Genomic DNA, 19,753 nt, shown 5'->3' on the forward strand with positions numbered 1-19,753 from the left:
AAGGGGGAGAGGGGGGACAGGTAGGTTACTGTAGTAGCGTGTTGCATCAGGAAGGAGACTGCAAAAAAGAAAAGAAGATGATAACAGTTGGCTGAAGAAGTTAAAAGTAGAGCGAGAGACACTAAAGACCATCATTTATAATGGAGACAAAGGGAGGAATAATGAGAAATAAAATGAAATTGACACAAAGAGGAGAGGAGGAGACAAAGAGGGCATAAAAACCAGACAGAAAGAAAATAGGGCAGACAGGCAGAAACTGGGAGAGATCGACAAAGCATAGAGTTTGAAATGGGTGAAATAAATGAGGGAACGACAGAGCAGACAGGAAGTGGAGAGCAGGAGGAGGTTAAGATACACTAGGTAGGAACAGAGAGACAGCGAGGGCCCAGGTCTGACACTCTGTTTGGAAACAAGAAGTGGCACTAACAGGTCTGTGTGTGATAAGCCAAAGCTGGACATGTTAAAACTCGAAGGGTCCTTTCACAACTCGTCATGTCTCCCGCTTATCAAGAACTGAAATGGCTTAACGATCCCGGGTCCCTCAAAGTCAACCCGTGTTTAGGTTAACTCTGACACAACCTCTCCTTTTCAGCTCCTGCATAAAACACTCACTCTTAAATAGTTTTCACTCCCATTAGCCTGGCCTATATAAGTAGAATGCAATGATTTTCAGTGGGAATGCCAAACTCGTAGTGTATTGTTCACTAATATCTTTATTTCTAAGTTGCTTAGACTCCACACCGTAATGGGATCAAAAGAGTTTTAGTGTTAGCATTTGTCCTCCGTTCCTTTTTTTTTTTTTTTTGGACCAATTAAAAAAGTAAAAAAACTAAACAAACTCTGGGTCATTTCTGCAGCATAGGTCTCAGAAGGATACACATCTAATTACACAGATGAATATACAACATAACAAGACTAATATGAGGTAATCAATATATCTCCATGAAGGTTAACAAGGTTAATTAAGATTCCTTGTGTTTTATTTCTTCTTTGTGTCAGTATTTTCCTTATCAGCTGTATATGTGAACAGAATCTTTTCATCTGCATCTCAGAGCTTCATTGGAAAAGAAGCCCCGGAGAACAGAGGTGATAGCTCCATGTCTTTTCTGGAGCCACTAGTTTGATATTTAATTGATGAAGCAGAATTATTCCTTAAAAGCGTGTTTTTTTTGTTTTATCACGGCAGCCAAGAAGAAGGATCATTGTCCACTTTCATGTGTGAACCCTGTTTTGTTCTCTATCTCCCTCTCTCATTGTGCAAGAATGAGCAGTTGTATATTGCCACTGGGCAAGTACTGAGAGATTGGAGGAGCAAGGAGCCGGTGAGTGGAGGGGAATGAGTCAACTGCAGAAACTGGAGGAGGGAAGGAGGCTGCTGTAATATATGAAACCACTGCTGTACTAATCGCATGGGAGCCACGGCTTTCCAATTTGGCCAAATAAGCTGCGCTATCTTCTTAAATATAACAAAAAACAAACTATCCTGGGCCTTGGTGTATGTTTCTTCTCCTCTGGAAAACAATCAAACTTTGTAAATGATTCATGCCATTCCACACTGCTATATTCTCTCTCTGAATATCAAAAGTTTTTTTCCCCCCTCCTCTTTATGTTTAAAGCAAAGGCAATTGTGCTCAAAAAATCTCCTTGATGCCTTTCCAGTTAACCCACTTTCAATGTTTTTATATAAACACGTCTTCGAAAGAAGAACAAAAAAGCAGATAAGCAAGCAAACAGCCAATGAAAGCCCGGGTTGGGTTGAAGAGCATGGCTTGTGATTATCACAGCGCCATGAATTGGTAGACCAACAGGGAAACGTTATTTAGCACACCGAGCACAGGAGAAGAAAGACCGAGATATACAGTATACTGTAGTAACTGTACGTATGCTTATGGGGTGTGTTCTGTGCCCCGGGTGAATTGCTTCTTTTGATTACAATTTTATTGGTTTGGTTACAATTGATCTTTTATTTATTTTACTGTACTAGTTATTTTTTTTAGTCAACTATGAATAGGCTTACAGTATTGTTGATTGTTGATTCTAAAATGACTAAGGAGCAAAGATTTTCAAATCCACTTGTCCGTCATGTAGCATTTAGCTTAATGTAAAGAGAAAATGGCACTGCGGCTCATCTGTATCCTCATTGCATACCAGTGCAAGAATGAGAGTTACCTAGATGAGTTAATTGACAAGTTATGATAGGAACAGTTATTTAAATATATACTTTATTACCTACTGTCTTATTTTAATGATTTTACAAAAACTAAGAAGTCCAACAAGTGCCACTGGAAAGCCCCTTTTAAAATGAGCTGATTAAAACATATAATCAGGAAAGAGCTCCAGAAAGGAGGCAAAGATAAGTCAGGTTTACTTTCTTTCACAAGCGTTTTTGTATCAATAACTCAAATCATGCAGTGCATTTGTGATTTTATAAAGTCAGCGGCTAATCACCAATACTAGCTAGCTGTCTGTTATTGTTTAACCGTAGCCTACTTCTGCTTCTCAGCTAAAAATAATGTGTTTTTATAGAAAACGTGTATGACAATATTTCTGCAGTAATTCAAACGTTTAACAAATTGCTCACTTGCCATAAATAAGTGTGTGTAGAATTTGCATATGCTCAGATGCAGTATCCTTTCCCCATACAAAAACTCAAAAGGCAAAGCCCTGGGTGTTGGGTTCAGTTTAGTGTTTGCTGCATGTTCATCTCCTTTAAGCTTCACTCGACTACAGCAATGACCTTCCTCTGGGAATATCAGGATTGTTTACTCATGACGATTGTTTTCACATTTTTCACACTTAATGCACTTAGGGGGTGAAACGCTTTAGTTCGTTTTACATTAAACTAAATGTTCCAATGTCAACCACAGACAAAAAGTAAGTGGTTATGTGCGGCCATTGCTTTTTCTTCATCCTTACAGTCCGGTAATGTTTTATTTGCTAAAAACTGTCTCCTAAGACCAAAAAGCATCATTCTTTTAACTGGTGTTAACAGGATTAGCAGACCTTTCCAACTGCACTGCTCTATGATATACATTTTGATACATTTCAGTGTCAGGCGCCAGAACAATACTGACCAGCAGCACTTTATATTGTGAAATGTGCTAACAGCTTAACATTGTAGTTATTGAAGATTGTTGAATCAGTTAGCTAAATAATGTCAAGGGTTAACCCAGCATTGTTCAGAATGGCACAGAATTAAGTCAAATTGTCACAATCCTGCTCGGCACATTGTCATGGATCTTTTAAATTTCATATTTTTACTGTGCGACTGTGACAGGCTTTCTCTCTCCTGTCTTATGTCTCTATAATCCGAGACATCTTGCTTTCTTGGTGGCGGTACCTTTGGTGGGGTTGCTGATTGTAAATGACTCCTTATGTTTGCATACTCTTAATCATATTGTAATGTATTACTGTTGTCTTCTGTTTTAAGGAATTTATTTTGTCCTATTTATTGTTTGTCCCTTTCAAAGTGCAGATTGTTTCCTAATCAGAATGAGGTCATGAATGCGATACTGTTGTGCTACCAACTCTCAGAGTGTTAGATGTTATTCTTCCTGCCACAGGGGCCACAAATCAAATCAATTCTCAACAATTCGAGAAAACCCTGACTGGGTATTAGCCTGATATTGTTGGAAGATTTGCATAACACATAAATAGTAGTCACAAGTTTAAACACTGTGAAGTCTTAGAGGACTAAATTCATTTTAATATTTTACTTTAAATACTATGTGAGAATGTACTTTAGATTTAAGTGAAGACCTGCAACAGATGGTCTAGTGAAGGCCTAGAGAAACGCAGGTGTACTAAGGATACAGGAGACTGTGTGTGTGTGTGTGTGTGTGTGTGTGTGTGTGTGTGTGTGTGTGTGAGAAACACAATAGTGTGTTTCAGTTGGTGCTTTGTCTACCTGTCTCCAAACACCACCTCTCTCAGGCCCCCTTTGATCTGAACACTGAACCTGCCCTGCTCTCCCAAAGTGAGACAGGCAGCCCTGTGATCCTCTAAACAACCTGTGTGTCTGTGTGGATGCACACGTGCACGTATACTTGTGTTGGTGCTCCGCAAGCCTTTTTAATGCTTAAATAAAGACTCAGTTTTCCACCGGAGACATCACCCCAGTCTGTGTCTATGGGGAGCTGAGCTGCTATTGAGCTTTCTCTGTTCTGTAGGCCTGATAAAAGCATTGCCACAGTTCAGACACCAGCTCAGCAATTCATATAGACAGAGCTGAAGATGAGCCATAAATCATAGAACAAAGTGACCTCCCCCCTCCCCTCATTCTCTTCTGTGTGAGTGGTATGCTTCACTTGTGACCTTCCCTCTTCTTTCTCCTGCATGTTTGTGTTTTCCAGCACTCCTACTTCATCGCCCCGGATATCAATGGACTGCCAACTATCCCTGAGAGCGTAAGTATGCATTAAAAAAAGAAAAGAGACCGAAGGAGATAAAGAGACATCCCTCTCTTCTGGAAACATCTCTGCCTGTAATCGTTTTTTAATCAGATTCACTTGTCACCTTTTGAAATTATTGCATCATCCTCTTGTTTCAGCTTTACTTCCTGTGGTGCTTGTACTTTTAATGTCGAAGTTCAGTGATTGCTATGGGTATTAGAGGATTCAAGCTGAACACATGTTCTTTTTTGATTTTGTATTCAAATTGTAGCTCAAGCTTCTAGCAGCCCAAGTCCTCATGACAAGGGACACCAGATGAAAACAGTATCTGACAAATTTAAGCAACATTGATTGATACGTTATCTATTTTTCTTATCTATTATCTATGACTACCGTATTTTCTCAAATAAAGGCTGGGAAAAAAAAATCAAGGGTGGATAAACTTCTGGTGCCTGTTATAAAACGTTCATGCTAACTGAGAATAATGTAAACTTCTTGACTTCCATTACTTTAATTGAATAAATTCAACAATATAATCATTTTATGGATTCTGTCCACTAAAACGCTACAGGGCTTTTAATTCGAAACAGATACAGGAGGTGTTGAGTTTTTATTAGTCTGGCATAGCCAGACCTTCCTCCACAGCGGTGCGGAGAAGAGTCTGGCTAGTCCACACAACATTCTGGGATGGGAGAAAAACGTGCTCTGGTTTAGTGGCAATTCTTTAAACCAATCACAATCGTCATGGGCGGGGCTAAGCGCCGGGCGGAGCCACAGTGCTGCTGCAAAATAGCCTTGGGAAGGAACTTGTGTTGATGGAACATGTGTACGTTCAAAAGTTGTTTTAGTCGTGCAACAGAAAACTCAGATTCAGTTTAGAATGCCAACACAAAGACAGCGGAAGGTAACCGACATCTGGACAAAAAGAGGAACATCCGGCTGAATTTCCAGCGGCACCGGAGCAATCCCGGAAGTCGAACGTCGTGGATATAAGTTTTTATTAACCGCATAATGCAGTAACAACATTTTAACTGAGCAAACGGGAGCAGTTTAGAAAAGAACGATGCTTCATACTAAAATATGATCAAATATAAACGGAGTGAATTAGACATAAAAGCCTGTCTCCAATATAGGTCTGCTTCAAGTAATGGCCTGGTACCCTCTGTATTTTTAGGTAAATAAAGGCCTCGGCCCGTCCGTTATTTGAGAATTTACGGTATAGCACATGGTTTGAATCTGTATTTCTCAGCCATTTATTTTCTTACTGCAAAAACAATACGTGCAGACATGGAAGTCCAAGTCCTTTTTCAGCCACTACTGTATGTCTCTCTTTATGGCACACTCTGGCACTCTCACCGTCTGTAGCTTTGACACTTTACTGTAAGCAAGGACAGTTTATGTACCTGCATATCCTTCTGTTCCCATCTATCTCCAGAGGAACCTGACAGAGTACTTTGTGGCTGTGGACGTCAACAACATGCTCCAGCTCTACGCCAGTATGCTGCATGAACGGCGCATCATCATTACCTCAAGCAAGCTTAGCACTGTGAGTCCATTCCTTCCTAGTCATTCTCTCAGCTGTAGTCAGTTACCAGCTCTGGCCTGCTCTATAAAATAGTTAGAAAATAGTTAAAATACTGCACTTGAAAGATGAGTTTCCTAAACATTTAATTTCAAGTTGAGGGGAAGCTTTCAGTCATGAAATGTTAAGCTCTGTGTTTTTGTGAGAGTCACGGTTGCTATTTTTGGCTTCAGATCTAATTCAGATACCGATTTGCCCTCTTAAAAAAGTATGCAGCTCAAATGTTGGGACCTTTTCGTAGATTGGACATGATTCTCTTCATTAATAATCCAGCAGGATATCAAACTCTAATTAGTATGATGAGAATATTTATCTGACATGGCTACGCTACTTGTACAGAGAGAGTTGAACTGATCGGTCTGCCCCTCCCTCGTTGCCTTGGCATCCTGCAGTCAGACAGCAGCACTATCACCACACTCTGACAAGCTGTGAAATCCACACTAAAGCTGGATTATACTTGACTGTTTGTCTTATAACTGCAACATATTAATGGCCAAAAAAAGCCTTAAATTATCCGTTATTACATGTCTTAACTCTCGCACATAATTTAAAGTCCCTTCTGTCTGTCTGTATGAGGGAGGAAATCTCTCTGTGTCTTTCTTCCCCTCTTCCTCCCTCTGTTCCTCATTCCAACCTCCCCCCCCCCCGTTATCTATGCGGCTGATGAGGCAGAGCCAAATGTTTATGACAGATGAAATGGGAGATGGAAGTGATGTCATCCAAGTCCTATCTGTAGTGTAGCTGGTCCTGCCTTGCTATCTACAAGGCTGCACAACACTGAACAGCCGAAGGGGCCTGTGAGTGGTGATGGGTGCTGCAGGGAACGGCTCCCATAGGAGCTATAATCAGAAAAAGCTGTAAAAAAAAAAAAAAAAACATACCCAGCCCTCAGAGAATATCACCTGTCTCCCCTCAGCTTTCTCAGACCAGCAGCACTTCGCTCAGGGTCTCGGCTGCACGCTGTGCTGTGACACAAGGGTTACACAATGTAAATTATCAGACTCAAGGGTGAAGGTGTTTTTCTTTTTAGCAGGAAGAGGAAGTGGAGGCGATATTTGTCCGTGATTTATAGGTTTCTGCGCCTGCGACTAATCTCGGCTTGTTTTTTTTTTTTTTTTTTAAACAAATTTATGCCGATAGGATTTTTTAAGAGCTTCCACGTCAGACCTTTACCTGTGTAAACCTTTTATCCTTTGCAATCCTTCATCCACTCATCTGTCTATCCATCCGTCTTCCTCAGGGAGAGGTGTTTTGGTTTGGCAGCGATATATGTCAGGCACTGTATTACAAAGGTATTTCCACATCTCCACTGGGATTACTAGCAGGCCTGATGTTATTACTGCTCCTGTGATGCGTTATTTTTTTGCTGTTGTGGAAACGGCTGCCAATGATTCTGGAAGCCAGCTATCTACGTGTATACATACTTATCTGCAAAGAGCCCAGCTCATTATCCACACCACTGTGTTGCGATCAAATATCTTAACGGACGGGAAATATATAATTAACGTCAGAGTTTGTCAAAAATGTTTGTTAAAGTGAGTGTTAGCAGTCACTGGATGGAGAGGTAATATTTCTATAGTCTGCTTGCTACAGATAGAGGATGTATGAGAGAAGGTATTGTTAGTAACATCGTTAGTACCATCCAGCTGCTTTTCACCACCTCCGCCTGTCCAGCCTCTCAGCCAAGCAAAGAGAAACAGGGAATAGAAAGTGGAAAGAGGGCGAGAAACACACACACAGACACAGACACAGACACAGACAGACAGACACAAAGATATACTGCATTTATTCTGCCTGCTCTAGGTGCTGCCTGTGTTAAAGCCCTTGGTGAACCCGGTGTGTCAGTCTGCCGGTACATGGCTGGCGTGTCTCGCAAGCAGCCAACAGCAAAGGAATAAATCATGATCTTACAACAATGCGTCAGTTGACTTATTGCTGTTTCGTGACCGGAGGTGAATGGTACCAGTGTTTTTAAAAGGCCGGTCGGCAGTGGCGCAGGGGCGGGAGCCAGCCGAGCGTGCAGCCTTGTCATAGGGCCGTATAATAGGGCTGCATCGGCCCTTCCTCTAACTAGTCAGTTGGGAGGACCCCCACCACCATCGCCCCACCACCCTCCGTGTCTTTCATCTGCCGAGGCCCCCCAGCTCTCGAGCCCAGCCTCTGTCCTGCCTATCGCCCAAACTCACACAGCCCGGCCCCAGCACCGGCTGACAGCAGCCCTCTCATCAGCCTGTCAGGCCTATGCTAACAAGGAACTATCCATCCACCATGCCCTAGAGTGCCAGCTGTCTCTCTGTTTCCTGCCTTTTCCTCTGTTCTTCTTTCCCTTTCTTTCCCTGACTTCTCTCTGTCTCTCTACTTTCTCTCCGTCTTAGTTATTCTTCCTCACTGACATTATTTTCTGTCCATCTGTCTCTCACTCACCCTGGCTACACCTCTCTTTCTCTCAGACGTTGCCTCCCTGTTCCTGGGTGTCTTAATGCGTCTCTCTGTTGTTGGGCATCTGCAGAACATCGGGACATCCTTCCCCTCAATAGACTTATCTCAGCCTCATGCCATGTGTCTGACTTGTGCCGCTGTGAATGTGTATGTGCATATGTTGTGGGTGTTTGCGTCTCTTTTGCATGCACCTGTTTGTGTATCTTCTGCACTCACAGGTGTTTGTACCTTATGTCTTGTGTCTTTCTGCGAATGAGCCAGTGACTGTGTGTGCATGTGTGGGAGGCCTGGCGTTAGCTGTTACCTTTGTCGTCCTGTGTGCCCCCTCTCTCTCTCTCCCTGTGCCACCTACTTGTTTGTGGCACACCTGCGTTGTGCCGGGCCTGACACCGGCGTTTGTCAACAGAGAGAGAAGCAGAGCACGGGTAATTGGTGACTTACTCTGTGCAGGAGAGGGGAGAGGGAAAGGCTAACACAGTTTTAAACCCACTGGAGAAATGAGGGAGAGATAGCAATGGACAGAAGGCAGCAGGATGAGAGGAGGAAAACAGGATAAGAAATGAAGAACTGGGATGGATATGAGGCTGGGAAAGGAGAATTGAATTTGGAGAGAGTGTGCAGGGACGGAGTTGGAAGGAAAGGCTAGTGGAAGGGAAATGAGTGTTTGAGGCTGGTGTGAAGAGGTCAAGAGCGACTCTGTTGATACCATTCCTCCTGTCAAATTGAATTACATTGCCTGCAGCAGCAGCTATTTGTCTCACTCTCGCTGTAATTTAACATGTGCGATAGGTTCCCTCATCTGAGAGTATACAAACAGAGGGAATGAGTGTTGTTATATTCCCAGTTCAGTAAAATCTCCATTACACTGCCGTTTAATATGAAAGATATGTGAAAGAGGTGTATCTGGTGGGTCCAGCTTTTTAAGGAGACATCACTGTTGAAGGATTGTGTAGCTGTTGACTCATCTCAATGTGATGATGTGTGAATGTGGAGAGCCGTCAGAAGAGTTGGGATAGCAATCCACAAGTAATGAACAAATTGTTTTTGTTAAATGTGTGAATCTTTGTGTCATAATTCAGCTTTTTGGTTAATTTCCTGCATAAAAAAAATTGCATTAGCTGTATCCCTATTCCATACTACACACCTAATTCCCTGCAGGTTTTAAGTATGTGGCATGTTCACAATCTAAAAGTGGCACAGTTTGGTAAGTGTGCAACACTGGATCTTTCAGTGTGCTGTTGATTGACATTATTGTCCCACAATGCAATACTCAAAGGAAATGGGGGAGCTGCTTACAGCTGGAAAGTATAAAAACAAATTGTAGATGGTGGTAAAACAGCTTTGTGAACACAGCAGAAAGCAAAAGAATAACAGTTAAATCTTTGAAAAATATTTTTATGTCTATTTGTAAAGTTTAATTGGTAGTGACATTCCAAAGTCACAGTTTGATTGACATCAACGGCACACACATTGCTTCATTTCCTGTTAGTATAAAATGATTATGTTGATTTTTTTTTTTTTTTACAGCAAAAACAGTATGCTGAGACATTTAGTATGCAATACTTACTGTATACTATTAGTATGTAGTCTGAAAGGGGGCATGGCAATTAACTCACACTCAGACCCCCATTATTGACAAAACTGGTGTGTGACCTCTCAGCTTAGGTTTATTGCTACCTACTTCAAAGTTGCAATGCAAATTTGATCTCTCCATTCCTCTTTCTTCTTCTCCCACATTCACCTCCTCTCTATCTCTTTCTGTCTCTCTTTCCTTTAGTCCTTTTGAATGGATCTTGGAAAACCAGTGTTAGTGTGGACTGTTTCTGTCTCGGCTACAGCGCACTAAAAAAGCTCTCAGGGCAAAACCAAAGACCTTGACTGCTTTTTGAAGCAGGCTGTCGCTGTATAATCGGTTAGCTTCTCTCAGAGGAAGGGGGTACACACACACACACACACACACACACACACACACACACACACACACACACACACACACACACACACACACACACACAGTGTAATAGGCAGGCAGCCCCTCATTACCGGGCAGAGCCCTGGTCCCTGAGGACTGGACCCAGCACCTAATCCTGTATTTGTTCTTGGGGACTGTATCTGTGATTCTCCATTGAATGGAATATTAAGCACCCAGGTCTTTTGTGGAGCGTGTAAGCCATTTGGCTCCACTCATCTATTATTTATCAGCCTGGCAAATATTTTATCAGCCTTAGCCTCTCATGACCCACTCTCATGTGAAGCCCCCCTCTAAATGAAAAAAAAAAAAGGGGGGGTACGATTTCTTTTTTTCCCCAATTTATCTTCCTTTTACTTTTTGCCTCGTTCGTTCTCAAATTTGAACAAGGACAGGGATTTGTACTAAGCTGAATTAGAGAAGCAAATAAGTGAACTATTCCTCTGGAGTTCCTTCCAAGTTGCCTTATCTCAGGCACACTGCCACCTCCATTGCTTTGGAGATAACAAATAAAAGAAAACAGAAATCTAGATTTGCTTCGTATAAATCATTATCTTAGTTTCAGTAACTCCCCCCTCCCCTCTCGGCCAACTCCCCCCAAGCCAGCCACCCAGCCTGAGAAGAAGAGAAGCAGAGAGAGAGAGAGAGAGACTCCTGTTTTCCCTTTCAACCTGAGAGTAAATCATGCCAGTTGGGGGGCTCACCTTGAGGCCGGGTGGAGATAATTGAAGTTGGTTAGCGAGGTGTTCTGTGCCATTACCTCCTGGTACCAGTGAATGGCTGGGGCTTGTCTCGCACTCCCAGAGGAGGAATACACACGCCTGTTGGCACTCCGCTTAGTGTGTGCGTGCGTGCTTGTGTGGCACATGTACGTATGTGTGTATGTATATCCACAGCCGGATTGCTGACCTCTCTTCATCACAATTTAATGGCCTCTTACCGTCCTCGCTTTGGAAAAGGGAGAAGGGTATGATGGTTTTGATAGTAACTCTTTCACCAAGTACCTCACTTTCAGACATTAATATTCATACCATTGATTTATTTTCAGAATTCGCAAAAATACAAACTGTTTGCCAGGGAATTAATCCTGACAGGAGCGTGGCATTGTTGTGTTTTATTTGAAGACGGCAGGCAGCGGAAATATGCATATGCAGATACACAGAGCAAGACACCAATTAAATGTTGATTAAGTCCTAACTATTGTGGGACTGGGTGTATGAGAGATTATACAGAGACAATAAAAAAAAAAAGATCCTTGCTTTTTTTCCTGCCGATATGAAAAATGAATGCAGTTAAAACAAACATGCAGGGAGGGGGAGGCACATGGACACACACAGACACACACACACTTTTTGTTGTAAGCTTTTCAGATGTCCGGGCTTGATGTTTGGGTGGATTCAAAGGGTGGGGCACTTTTTCTCTTTCTCTGGCAGCGGTGGTTTTCATTCGCCAGGCTCACCCGCTTTTGGCCGGTCAATTGTGACATTGTGTGTGTCAGTGAGCAGGGGGTCTCCTGGTAGTTGTGCGCGTGTGTGTGTGATAGTGTGTGTCCGCTTCACACATTGACTGTGAAGCTCCAGCAGTATAACGGCGGCTGCTGCTCCGGGGTCCCGGCGGTATTGGCCTAGCCCGCAGTCTCTCTTGGCTAACTCATGTTTCATTCTTTGGCAATTTGCCCTAATGAAGTCCCGCAGGAGCCCCTCAGACCTCTGTTCTCTTTCCATATTTAATCATGTTATTTTAATCTGGGGGATGAGCTAACGCCTCTTTCTCCTGCCGTGTGTGTGTGTGTGTGTGTGTGTGTGTGTGTGTGTGTGTGTGTGTGTGTGTGTGTGTGTGTGTGTGTGTGTGTGTGTGTGTGTGTGTGTGTGTGTGTGTGTGTGTGTGTGTGTGTGTGTGTGTGTGTGTGTGTGTGTGTGTGTGTGTGTGTGTGTGTGTTGCAGGTCATTACTATAGCTAGGTTTTTATGAGATGGGATGTCAAGAGGGGGAGTGCTGGTTTTTAAGACAATGGGAGACAATGGCTTTAATTTTATGTGTAATGTTGGTTTGACAATGTAGAGAGCTCCTTTGAAAAAGAATGCCATCTTCATGTGATTGCTTCTCATTATATGTTAAAAAGATGTTATTTTTCTCTCTCTCTCTCTCTCTCTCTCTTTAATTTCTTAGTCATAGGAGTTGGAGTAATTTTGATTTTGATGGTTACTGTCAGCACTGTTTTGGGCTTTGTTTGTTGTTTTTGTGCAGGTCACAGCACAATTCTCACTTTGACATTGAATTCAAAAGCAGTTAATTATGAACACTGGGCTTGTACTGTATTTGCTCTCATTTCTGTGTTCAAAATGGGTTAGAATCTGTGCTTTGAATTACTTTTTTTTTTTATTAAAATGTCTCATTGCCATGTGCAAAAGTGGCAAGATTATTGCAGTGATGACCCACCACAAATGAATCAATATGGTGGAAACATTGTTCTTTTTGTGTAAAGCATGTGTTGCCATTCTTCATGTCAGCCCTTTCAATACTTTTCTTTTCACCTCCTCATAAATCTTTGTTCCTCTGCTGTGTTTCTGTCATGAGTTTAAGACAAGCGCTCCAGCTTTCAGTCTGTTCTTCTCTTCCTCCAACAATAGCTTGCAGGTCGTGTGTTCATCAACAGCACTAGGCATGTCAATGTACCACGTTTTTTTTTTCTGAGGGCTTTTGTTTGTGAGCGAGATTAAAGGCTAATTCAGTGAAATCAAACATTGATGATCGACACATCAACACAAAACATCACCACAGCAGCAACCTTGATCAGACTTCTGGATTTTTTGAAAAATAGGATATTGTTTGGAAGGAAATAGAGCTGAAGTTCTCTCTTCTATAGAATTTAGCAGTGAAGAAACTAAGTTGGACAAGTTGTAGAAATGTTTTAGAAATAAAAAAGACGAGCATTATATTTAGCTCAAAGTTATTTTATTGCTTTTTTTTTACTTGTTGCAGTTCTGTCTTTGAGGCAATTCTTCTGAATCCACACAAACCTTCTGTTTTAATAATGGAAACTACCAGTGAACATACAGCATAAAGTTAACCGTTTTTTTTGTGTTGCCTTGAAAAGTTGTGTTGAGTTTGTCCTCTTACTTCTTTCTCTTTCTGTAGTTAACTGCATGTGTCCACGGTGCAGCTGCTCTGCTCTTTCCTATGTACTGGCAGCACATCTTCATCCCTGTTCTGCCCTCGCATCTTCTGGACTACTGTTGGTAAGGCTGACCATCTCTGAAACGCACACATACATGAACACTATCAGGATCATCATAATAAATGTTTACACCCCCACCTTTTCTCTCCTTCTTTCTCTCATTATTCAGCCACCTTCCAACACACACACACACACGCATGCACACTCACACACACACACACACACACACACACACACACACACACACACACACACACACACACACACACACACACACACACACCCATAGACACGTAAACACACACCAGGATATGTGTGCTGGTCATGCACCGAGCTCTGCTGCTAAAACCTCTGTGTAAAAGTGCAGACACACATGTTCACACATTCTCCCACCCGTTCGCACGATTCCTCTTGTGGCGCGTCTTCTCCTGTGTGGCCCCTCGATGTAACAAACGACCTGGATCACCTTGCTCCATATTTCATGCCAGTGCAGCATCACGCTCTCATCATCTTAGCCCTCTCAGGGGTTCATTACCACCCATCCAACTCAAATCCAATTAATCTGAATGGACTTAATTGAAACTAAATGTAGAGCAGAAGTAACAGCTCATCGACAAATCTACATGTGTTCATATCAACTTCAGATATCTAAAAAAAAAAAAAAAAGCAGAGTGGAAAAGACAGCTCATGTAAAAGGAGCTGTTTTACGTTGACGCTTACAGTACAGTGCTTTAGCACAAAGGGACACGTCAGCTTCAAAACGCTATTCATCACTGACAGTAAAATGTGATTTTCAACACTCTGTGAAGACTCATCATTATCTTATTTAATCACAGGGATGTCCTCTACGCACTGATTAGATAACTAAATTATATTAGATGTTGTGTGTATGTATGTGTATATGTGCATGCATTTGTGTAAATGTTGGTGAAAGACAGTATATTCATGAAACAGAGAAGAACGTGGCTAAATTTCAGAGCTACAGGCCTGCTGTTTGTTTTGCTGTTGCTTTAAGTTGATTACAAGCCTGTGGCTTCTGAATCATTCTTGCCAGGAATACGGTGACCCAAAGCTATCCGATTATTGCCTCCTCTGTAAACCTCATCATAAAAATGGTTTCTATTATTTGACTGTTTTTGTTGATTTAATCCATCGTGGTGGATGGGAAACATACTCTATGATTCAGCCTTTCCTTGCCACGAACTTTCAGTTTGAAGATAAATATCACATAAAACAAGAATGACATGATAATAACCATGCAAACAATTTTTTGAGGGTAGAATGAAAACAGTTGACACTTCTACCCTTTAGCTTTCTGGGAAGTGTTCCAGGTCTGTCTGTACTTTGTGAATCTACCATCTTGTTAGAGGACAAACTCTATTAACTGTCCTGCAAAAACATTTATTGTTGTTATTGTTGATATTATTTATTATTATAATAGACAAGGGAAATAATAAGAGCTGTAGCATTAGTATTCTTAGTATTTTTCTAATGTCTTTTCAGGTATATTAATGCTTACTGATAGCTGAGTGTGGAAGTTTTAGAATAAAAGGAAAACATTTTTAGACAAAATGTACTTTTTGGAATCACATTTGAACTTTTTAAGCAAAAAGTCAATGACTCCAAATTAAAAATACTGAATGAAGGAGAAACTTGTTTACCTGGTAACTTAATTTTTTTTTAAAAACCAGTCCAGTAGCACCAGATCAATTTGCTTGCGCTGCTACACACACCAGTTAATCTAATTGTTTCCCATTTTGAGTGGCATGGTGGTTTCTGGGAAAATAATTTGAAGTCCGATTTTTAGTCCATGCCCTACATATACTGTAATATGATTGGGTTAAAGAACAACATATGGAGTTTTGCTGCCTATGCTACTCTTATGTTATCGCATGCAATGTTAGTTTTAATGCATCCAATGCACATCTGTTGCATTACAGTAGTTTTCACATCATTTCTAGCAGTTGTTAAAATAGGTTTTACTTAAAAAAAAAAAAAGTATTTGCTTTAGTTCTATTCTATTGATTTATGATTTTTTTTCAAATGAATAATTTAGTGTATAAGATGTTAAAACAATTACAAATGCCATCACAAGTTGTATTACAACCAGGTCATATCTTCAGATTGCTAAACCCTAACAGCATTCAGTTCACAAAATATAGGAATGCAAAGATAAGCACCAAATCCTCACCTTGAAGGGTCTGTGATTTATTCTAGTTTATAGCTTGATAAATAACTAAAGATTAATCAAATATCAACATAGTTATTGAATACATTTGTCGACTAATCTTTTAATCAGAGCTTAACATTAGGCTATGCATTTTACTTTTTCAGATGGTTGTGTGAAATATGCTGTGCCAGTGTAGCCACCATAAATATTTCTTTACTGCATGTAACCATCTGATATTGATATTGCTCACAGCTTTCCTCTCTCCATCCACAGTGCCCCCATGCCATACTTTGTGGGAGTTCATCTTAGTCTGCTGGAGGTACGTTAGTTAACCTATGGGTATCTGTATGCATATAAAAGTGCATGTATATACACATATATTATTATACTGTATGTGCATAATGTGCTGCTGCAAATTGATGTATATAATAAAAAATGGTACTGTATATGAAACATTAAACGTTGATGTTTCCTAATTTGCATCAGATATATATTATATACATTTCAGTGGATTTTCTTAAAATGAACAACCAATTTACATTGAGGGACAAAGCTGTAACTGTACGTTGTCACTTCCTAGTTTTCCCTCTCTATATATATGGGCAGTGGTCTAATGCTGCACCTCGTTTGGTGAATTGTGCTCTCAATTTTGGTATAAAATATTTGAAGCTTTTAGTAAGGTAATTTTTGGCACCTCTAACACATTGAATTAAAAAAATCAACAATGTTTTTTTTTCTTTATCTTTCTGTCTTGCTTGTGTGGATTCTTAACCAGAAGTACAAAAGACAGAGAGAGAGAAAAAGGGAGAAAAAGCATCTGCAAACAAAGAGCTTTTCTACTTCATTGTTAAACCCTGTGTGTTGGTTGGGGGGGGGGGGCAAGCCGTCACCAGCACTTCGGTTGTGTGTGAATGCACGTTGCAAGCACGCACACATTTGCACGTGTGTGTGTAATTGTGCAAATGCATATGTTGTGTGTGTGTTGTGTGTGTGCGTGTGTGTGTGTGTGTGTGTGTGATATTTGTCTGACAGTTGCGGCAGTGGCAGTATTTATCACACTCTGCATCCGTGACAGACCCCCTTTCCGCCACTACATAATTAGTCCAGATCAGCATGTGAGCCTCCACTGCACAGGCTGTCACAAAAGTGACAAACTAGAAATTCACACACTATGCTGCCCCCCCCCCCCCACCACCACCACCACCACACCTGCCTGCATCCTGCGCCACTCTGAAATAATAGTTGAATTTGTCGCCATCAGAATGCACACAGCGCAGCACAGCATCACTCTGTTGTTGTTGATGCATGAGGTTTTGGTGCTGTGGAAAATGTTTGCGCAATCCAAATGTTTCCTCTCGGTGCCATTCTTCATTTTGTGCGCATGTGTGTGTTACAGTAAAGATGTCCTAATATTTATTTTCCTACACGCCATATTTCATCGTTAATCGTAAAGGAGTGTGATGACAGTGTGGTTTTAAAAGTGACCGCTGTGCTTTCTCCTACCTGGGGCTTCAGGACAGAAATTAATTTGTCTGCTAGGAAACACACCTGGGCCACACTTTTCAAACGTTAACTTAATGTCATGATTTGATAATTAACCAAACTAGGTTTTCAGGCTCGTTGTTATTTATTTAACATACATGTTTCTACCAATGTTCAATAGTAAACACAATTAATTAGTATGAAATGTTAGATGGCAAAAAACAAATAGGTTCACTTTGAGAAATAATGCTTAAATTCCATTATGTAAAAACAGAATACTTTTTTTAATTGTTAATTATATTAGAACTTTTGCTTGCAAAATTGGACATGTTGTAATAGTATTTACAGATGGAGATTTCTTCCATATTGTGAGATGGTGATTAGAGTTATTAGTGTGGCAGCTTGTGCACTGTTGGCTGATAACACTGGACATTTCCTCCTTTAGAGAGTACGCAGTCGATCACTGGAGGATGTGGTCATTCTGAATGTGGACACCAACACCCTGGAGAGTCCCTTTGATGACCTGCACAACCTGCCCAGTGACGTGGTGAGACACACACACACACACACACACACACACACACACACACACACACACACAACAACACACACACACACACACACACACACCTTCAAGAGCTTCTTAACCTTTATTGTCTCATTACAGATGACACGGAAGGGTTCGTTTTTCCTCTTTTACATCGAGTCTTTCTTGAATAAACACTCATTCTCTTGTCCTCCAATGTACTCTCATACTGACTCACGCCCATGTGCGCACACGCGCACACACACACACACACACACACACACACACAGACACAGCAAAACATACACAGACAAACACATACACATACAGAAACTTGTCAAAGTATAGCTCTGTCCCCTCCCAACATCATTAATGACTGCAGTACTGGCTCCTCAGATTGTGGCTGTCTAAAGTAAACTCCCGTCGCGGTGTATGACGCTTGAAGGCGAACAGCATTCCCCGACCATCAGAGGCTTGTGGGAAAATGTGCAGCTCCCTTCCCTTCATCTCCATCCATTCTAATCATTATTTCACAAAGTCTTGCATTTCTGCCTGCCCACTGGCACGTTTCAGAGAACCAGAGATAGGAGGAGGGAACAAGGCAAAGAAAAGAAAAGAAAAGGCAGAGATGGGTGATTTTCTAGGGGGAGAGAGTGGGAAGAAGGGGGCCAATTACCAGTGTGGGCAGTGAAGCCACCTGCCAGTGCGTCGTCTCTTTAATTAATGGAGCACTGACGCCGGTCAGTGCTACAGGAAACATCACCACGGCGTCAGGGTCGCTCAAACACACACACACACACACACACACACACACACACACACAGAGCAACATGCATGCTTGTCTTCCCTGTCTTTGTCGAAGTAGGAAACTGTTTGTTTATCTGTTTTTGTGGGTTTATGTGTTAAAGCTCCTGTGTGAGGCCCCGCTGAGGCTGCGGACGCACTATTACCCCCACTGCTAACTGCTATTCTCAGGTTCCACCGGACTTCTTCCCTACCTGCAATATATAATTAAATTCACTGCCCAACAGACTCCAGACCTTGTCACATTCCCACACTTCTCTGGTTCTCCTGATTTAGCACTGCTCAGCCCACCACGACTGCTGGTGTGCATTGATGCCTCTTTACAAGCTACAATGATAAGATCTTTTCCTACATTTTATACAATGTCCTGCCTACTTTTTAGCCTGTTTTCCTGCCTGCCTTATAGCCTGCCTTTCTGCCTGGCTGCTGGAGTTTCACGACACCTGTCTGCCTCCTTGTCTCTCTCTCTCACAGTACTTACCACCAGCCTGGACGTTTCTAGCTCCCGCTGTTTGCTTCTCCTGCTTCTTTGCCTGTGTGCTTGTCTGGCTACAGTACCTTCTTTTCACTTCCTGCCTGCTTGCTTTTCTGCACCCAGGGACTCAAGTCCTAAATTAAATTGCAAACTGAGTTTGTCATAAAAAGGAGTCAGGGCTTTTGAAAAGCGACAGAAGCAGAGAGAAAAGCCTTTGTCTTTGCCGTGTGATAAATTAAGTGGCAGGCTCAGAACCTTTTTGCTTTGATCCCTTACTCACCATTTTTCCTTACTAATGACAGAACATAGCCTGCATATCATGTCAAATTACACCACCTGAAACGAAAACCTCACTGGCATTAATATATTTATTGCAACAAATTGTTGTTGTTTTTATTCCGATTCACTATTTTTTTTTTTTTTTTCTGTCTCCTCTCATCTTCTCACGGAGGCTAGTAGATTAATAAGGAAGCGAGCAGGTACTAATTGAGTGGAATTCCAGGTCGCTTGTTAGTTTGCTTGTTAGTGATGAGGACATGCCACATGGCATTTGATGTTTGTGTTTACACACAAGGAGATGTTTGAGGCATTGTGCATTTTGTCAAACACAGGGCCTGAAATTTTGATTAATGCTGAGCGATTCTCTGCCTGGGCTGAGTTGCCACGCGTTGTTTCTGAGCTTTTGAAACACTCTTCATTTCTCTCCAATTCTCACTGTAACACTGGCTACTTAACACT

At 41.6% G+C, this 19,753-nt stretch overlaps 1 protein-coding gene across 7 annotated transcripts in view; it reads left to right on the top strand.

Annotated features, from left to right (window-relative positions):
• dennd1b (DENN/MADD domain containing 1B) overlaps positions 1 to 19,753 on the top strand; it is a 113,478-nt gene that overhangs the window by 54,890 nt on the left and 38,835 nt on the right. For 5 of the 7 annotated variants that reach the window (XR_005640328.1, XR_005640329.1, XM_039812299.1 and 2 more), the window contains 6 exons: positions 1,263 to 1,322; positions 4,353 to 4,406; positions 5,827 to 5,937; positions 13,519 to 13,619; positions 16,002 to 16,047; positions 17,656 to 17,757. Coding sequence is in view for 5 of the 7 variants with exons in the window: in XM_039812299.1 (XP_039668233.1) it covers positions 1,263 to 1,322; positions 4,353 to 4,406; positions 5,827 to 5,937; positions 13,519 to 13,619; positions 16,002 to 16,047; positions 17,656 to 17,757 (474 nt within the window). In the remaining 2 variants the exon portion in view is untranslated. The remainder of the gene's footprint in view (positions 1 to 1,262; positions 1,323 to 4,352; positions 4,407 to 5,826; positions 5,938 to 13,518; positions 13,620 to 16,001; positions 16,048 to 17,655; positions 17,758 to 19,753) is intronic. The other 2 variants (XM_039812296.1, XM_039812298.1) reach the window with 1 other exon arrangement.

Source organism: Perca fluviatilis, chromosome 9, assembly GCF_010015445.1.
Source record: "Perca fluviatilis chromosome 9, GENO_Pfluv_1.0, whole genome shotgun sequence".
NCBI classification, from domain to species: Eukaryota; Metazoa; Chordata; class Actinopteri; order Perciformes; family Percidae; genus Perca; species Perca fluviatilis.